The 6,000-nt window shown below is 37.5% G+C and overlaps 1 protein-coding gene across 1 annotated transcript in view; it reads right to left on the bottom strand.

The window, feature by feature from the left end:
* Positions 1-6,000, bottom strand: part of top3b (DNA topoisomerase III beta) — an 84,246-nt gene that overhangs the window by 12,149 nt on the left and 66,097 nt on the right. Inside the window, exon 18 of the mRNA XM_077523009.1 lies at positions 4,721-4,908. Within this exon, the coding sequence (XP_077379135.1) occupies positions 4,721-4,908 (188 nt within the window). The remainder of the gene's footprint in view (positions 1-4,720; positions 4,909-6,000) is intronic.

Here is a 6,000-nt window from a genome sequence, read left to right as displayed (position 1 = left end):
ATAGATTTTTATTTTTTGTTATATAAAAAGTATTTACGTTACAAGAAGTCAAGAGAGACTGCCTATTTTGTTTTTCATAAAAAAAACCTTTATTTTCATGTTAAAAATGCACTTTCAATAAAGTATTTGGAACTCCGTTTCTACTGCATTATTTTTATGTTGAGATGGTGTTATCGGCAGCTGCTGAAAGTAACTAAAAAAGTAACTTTTAATCTAACTTAGTTACTTTTAAAATCAAGTAATCAGTAACGCAATTTAGTTACTTTTAAAACCAAGTAATCAGTAAAGTAACTAAGTTACTTTTTCAAGGTAACTGTGGCAACACTGGTCACGACTGATCCGTTCTTTCGAACAAATCTTTTCAGTGAACGTGAGTGAACAGGTCACTTCTTGAAGTGATTCGTTCGGTTCATTTGAGAGCAGCCACGCTCATGCCATCAGTCTTCGCGAACGACCAATCAGAAGCCAGCGTCAGACGTGGGCGGGATTTTACTACACATGTAGCCTCACTATTGGTGTTCAGGAATGAGTCACTGAGGAAGCTTCCCGTTCGCGAAGACATGAACGGATCAGTGAGTGAACGAGTCAGTGGGTGAACGTGTTGCCATTTCCGGTTCAGGAACGATTCAGTGAATGAGTGTGTTGCCATTTCCGGTTCACAAACGGATCAGAAAGTGAACGGGTCAGTGGGTGAACATGTTGCCATTTCCGGTTCAGGAACGAATCAGTGAATGAATGTGTTGCCATTTCCGGTTCAGTAAGTGAACGAGTCAGTGGGTGAATGTGTTGACATTTCCGGTTCAGGAGCGAACGATTCAGTGAATGAGTGTTGCGGCTGTTGCCATTTCCGGTTCACGAACGAGTCAGCGAGTGAACGTGCTACCTCCATTTCCCGTTCGTGTACGATTCATTGAGTGAACGTACTGCCATACTAGTTCAGTGAGCGAATGAGTGTAGTCTTGCCAAGCGTGATTCACGATTTGCCAAGGAAGGAAGTATTCACAGAAACGCCACTACTTCCGTGCTGGCGGAGACAACCTTTCATTATCATGTGTTTCTCCAAGCTAACAGCTAATGTGGTGTCCGTCCACGTACTGGTTGGGGGCAAACACATAAAAACAAAATAGAGCGAGTGACAGTCTCTCTCTCACCAGCACATGACTGTGTGCCCCGTGCTGCAGCAGTGGGGAGATGACGTTGTTGGGAATATCTTTCACGGATTTATTATCCTCTCTGTGTACTGTGGGTGTTGTCTCCTGTAATTATTATTATTATTATTATTATTATCATCATCATTATTATTATTATCATTATTATTAATAACATTATTATTACAGTTGAATATAAAAAGTAACTTCATAAAAAAAAAAAAAAAAAAAAAAAAGCAAACTTTTTCATTATTTTTTAAAATGTATTTATTTTATTTTATTTTTTTTGTCACAACGTCCGGGTGGCGGTGGGTGGTGGTGGGGGTTGGGGGTGAACGATTCGGTGAACGAATCTTTTGAACGGTTCTTTTAAATGAACTAATTCTAGTGATTCAGTTCACCTAAAAGAACTGGAATGCCCATCACTAGAGTGAGCCCAAGCCTATTTATCTTTAGATGTGAGGCCTATTTTATTCAAATATCTCATAAGGGTGAAAGTGAAAGTGTGACGGGTTCGCTGTAGAGATAGACCGATATGCTTTTTTCAGGGCCGATACCAATTCCGATTATCGGTAGTCAAGGAGGCAGATAACCGATATTTGAAGCCGATATTCATTTGCAGTAAAAGTTAAAATGTTGGCACCAAATTTTTGAATAATGCAAACCCTAACAGTTCTTTACAATGGATTCTCACACTGCACTTTTCATTTTACATCCTTCTATCTGCAATAAGACGTTGGTGGCGGGGGGAGTTAAATGTGGGGCCAATGTGACATTACCTTTTATAGCATTTGGGATACTTGTAGTTTTATTCTATAAATGTTATATTTTTATATTTTGAAGTAATAGGAGGAACCCTGTCATTCAAAATGTGCATCAGCTGTGGCATTACTTATTACTACAGCAAAAAAAATAAAAAAATTCCATGAGAAAAACTATTCATCCCTGAACACCATACAGTTCTTGTTGACCTTATTATGATTATTGTTATTGTTACCATATAGACAGTTTTGATAAGCTGAGGATCTTAAATCGAGAACAGCAATATCATGCTACTCCTCTCTACAAGAGAACTGTCAAAAGACACTTCATCATGTAGTTTACTGCCACTTAGGATGCCCCAATCAATGCAGAAAAAGGTAGAGTAAAATAACTTGGTTATAATAATAGTAAGAATAACTTGGTTAAACAGACATTGTTGCGGTGGACCGCTGCCAGTTTCTGCTGTTTAATGTGTTTTACACTTATAGACACGTGTGTGTATATGGGCACACTATTCTCTCACTACTGTACTGTACTGTATCACTTAATGGCACAGATGTACTTGTCTAAATAATAACTGGGCTGCAACATTGCTAATTCACATTAACAAGCACTATCTTAGCTGTCCACATGAATAGTTACTAACACACGAGAAAGTTATACAACACACCAAACATGAGCTCATTATTCAAAGTATGATGCACGTAACGAAATTACATCACTGAACATTAATTGCAGCCGTGTACGGCCGTAGATGTTACATATTAGTGGCATCCATTGAGAGGATAATGTCCCAACTGACAGCAGACATGACGTGAAAAGAGAGACAAAACGAGCAAATAAGCACACTATACTTTAGTGCACTTCTCTACTAATGCCAAACATATGGAAGAGAACACGTTCGTGTAGTTAAACGGTGTTTGAGACACTTAATTTGTTACGGAGCGGACTTTAACGAGGTGCACAACGAGCTGTCAATCAAATCGACGTCGAAGCTTAAGGCACACAATGGCAAACCAGTGCGACAAATAAACACAATATAAAGTAACTAAACGCTATTTCGTGTCACTGTGGCATCTAACTGCATAATAACCGCTATGCAACAAGTAGTGGACGTGACCCAGAATGCAATGTGTGCGTCACGAGAGGTAAATATGACATTACTCTACTCTTAACATGGAACTAGACAATATAATAATGACAACTGTTAATATTTGGAACCTTTCTAACAAACATTATTTACTTAATTAAGTGAAAATGTGTGTGATTCCCTCCCCGAGTAGTTCAAGTAGCGAATTAGCTACTGGGTGTTAGCCTCCATGCTAAGCTGAACACACCACTGTTAGCTAGCGGGGATTCAATGCAAGGCAATGCAGCTCCATTCATATAGTGCATTTAATACACAACATAATTCAATGTGTTTAGCTTATCATGGTGAAAAGTTCAGCGGAGTCTCTTCTCTTTTAACTTACCTTCGAAGCATGTGTCTCGCGTTGTGGGTGCGTGTGTGACCGGCTACTGTGATACACGGCATACACTACTGATTGGTTCTGGCTCTTGCACGGCTAACCAATCAAATGCTGCTATGGGCGTTACATTGCTGGAGTTGGACTCCATAACAGACAGAGACGCTCTGGGCTGCATTCGAAGCGAAAAGACAGAGTTTTAAATGGATCGCTCATATCGGCCGTCAGATTAATAAAACAGACCGATACCGATATGTACCAATATGTCAAATATCGGCCCCGATTATCGGCCTATCTCTAGTTCGCTGTAACAGTAGAGCGGCCTCAGCTGCGTCATGGCGCATCCGAGAACTTAACAAAATAAAAACGTCCAACGTCGTGAAAAGGAGTCAATATAACACAATTTAGCAGTAATAAATTCAATTATACTGCATATATTTGTGTGGATTGACGTCAAGCTGTATTTTACCATTTTAAAATGTGCAGAAACCCTCAAGTTACTTATTGTTTAAAATTACAGAGCTCTTAATATGACAAGAACACATCGATCGTTTCTGGTTCCTATGCAGTAAAAATTTGTCATTTTACAATGCGCATTCTATTTCACTTAACAAAATAAAAGCATTCAGCGAATGCATATATTTGCGGGGACTGTGTTGTATTTTACAGTTTTAAAAATGTAATAATTTCACAACTTACTTGATGTTAAAAATTAGGCAGCTCCTAATATGAAAAAAGAAAAGTGCACTCAGCTGTCACCATTGTCTTAAAAATGCAATTATGCCATGTTATAGTGACAGAAAAATAAACAACACAAATCAATCACACGGGTTTGTTTTTTACAGTACAGTACATATTGTTTTATTTTTTTAAATTGAATTGTTATGGAATTACTGGGATTACTATCAATGACTAAAAAAATAAAACCATATTAAAATTAGGGGGATTTTTTTTTTTTTTTTACATTTTATTGTAAATTTAGATATGAATTGAGATATAAACTGTGATAGTTAATTATAAAGTCATGCGATTAACAAGTATACATCCTAATGTTTTGATCATTTGAAGTTCTTTTTGTCAGTTTTAATTTTGCTGCTTTTGCTGATGTTTTAGATTTTTGTCGAGGTACCGTTTCCGTACCGGTATCAAGGTATTTTATGCAGTTTATAGTATCAAAGTCAAAATTTTAGCACCATGACAACACTAGTCTAAAAGTGAAATAAAAAGCAACGACGAAATGCCACTTTTGCATCTTCCGTTCAGATCGTCCTCATATAAACATAATTTAATATAATTAAACATAAACATAATTTGATAATTTATATTACAAGATAATAGCATTACCTGCACTCGATGTGCATGTTCAAAGAAATGAACAACAACGTTGCATTTATTACAGGACATCTTCCATTTGGGCCCAGAGGTTGGATCCAGCACCAAAACTCCACTGTCACACTCCACACACTGTCCAATACCCAAAGAGTTGAGAGAGTGCAGGCAGGAAGGATGGGTACATTCATTGCATCCGACATCTAGGAGAATCAGGTAAGAATACAGAAGATATAACAAGAATTAGAGATAATGTTTCAAATATATGATAAAGTGGAAAAAACTGTAAAAGTTCTCACTTTTGCTTCCTTAGGGGAAAAAACACACCCATTTCCAGTCTCACATGTTCATTTGTTTTGAATTGTCTTTAAGGCAAAAGCAACATCTACAAAGTAATTTTGTATATGTTGTTGCATTTACAAAATATGGTATGAATATACTGTATATTTGAAAAAAATCTTCTCTGCAAGTCAATCATGATACGGCCCTCATAATGAGTCCACTGCTTGGCTGTTTAGTATGGACAATAGGGATGTAATGATATCCAAACATCACGATACGATATTATCACGATATGAAGGTCACTATACGATAATAATTACGATATTGTGCGGGCGTTGGCGATATTGAAAAAAAGATCACAATATTGTAAAATAGAGAGCTCATACTAAAAAAACAAGCAAACAATATTGTGCTTTTGTACATAACAGCAATGCATATAAATCACCTACCATCTCTAATAACAATATTGAGGCACTTACTTGCTAATGCAAGCACACATTGATCGCTTCACAAGCAAATTAGGTTCCCCTTCATCTGACAATTAGCATCGATTTAAAACATGGAAGGCCAAAACATCCCTAATCAAAATTAAATTGCACTAATAAACTAGTCACTAGAGGCTGCTAGAACTGCACAAATGGAAATCAACCTCATTTATAGCCCTCGTGCTTCCTGACTCTGACTGAGAAGGACGCAACTTATCGCTCTGCGATTACTCCCTTGCGGCGCAGCTGTAACAACAACTCTTTTGTTTTTACAACATGCCTAGTGGGAAAAGAACGGAAGAAATTGATGACTTAAAGACTATTATCCATAAATTGGAAAGAACCATGGAGAAGAACATGGAGAAAATGGAGAATACCATGGAGAAGAACTTGGAAAAAATGGATAAAACCAACCAGAAACTGCTGGAAGAGGTGATCCAACTGCGGGATGTGGTTCAAGCCCAGAAGGTGGAGATGAAAAAGAAAGACCTGCAAATTGTCATCTTGCAGGAACAGGTAGATGAGCTT

This window comes from Festucalex cinctus, chromosome 5 (assembly GCF_051991245.1).
Source record: "Festucalex cinctus isolate MCC-2025b chromosome 5, RoL_Fcin_1.0, whole genome shotgun sequence".
Taxonomy (NCBI): Eukaryota; Metazoa; Chordata; class Actinopteri; order Syngnathiformes; family Syngnathidae; genus Festucalex; species Festucalex cinctus.
The sequence above is the reverse complement of the archived record's forward strand: the minus strand, read 5'-3'. Positions and strand labels throughout refer to the sequence as shown.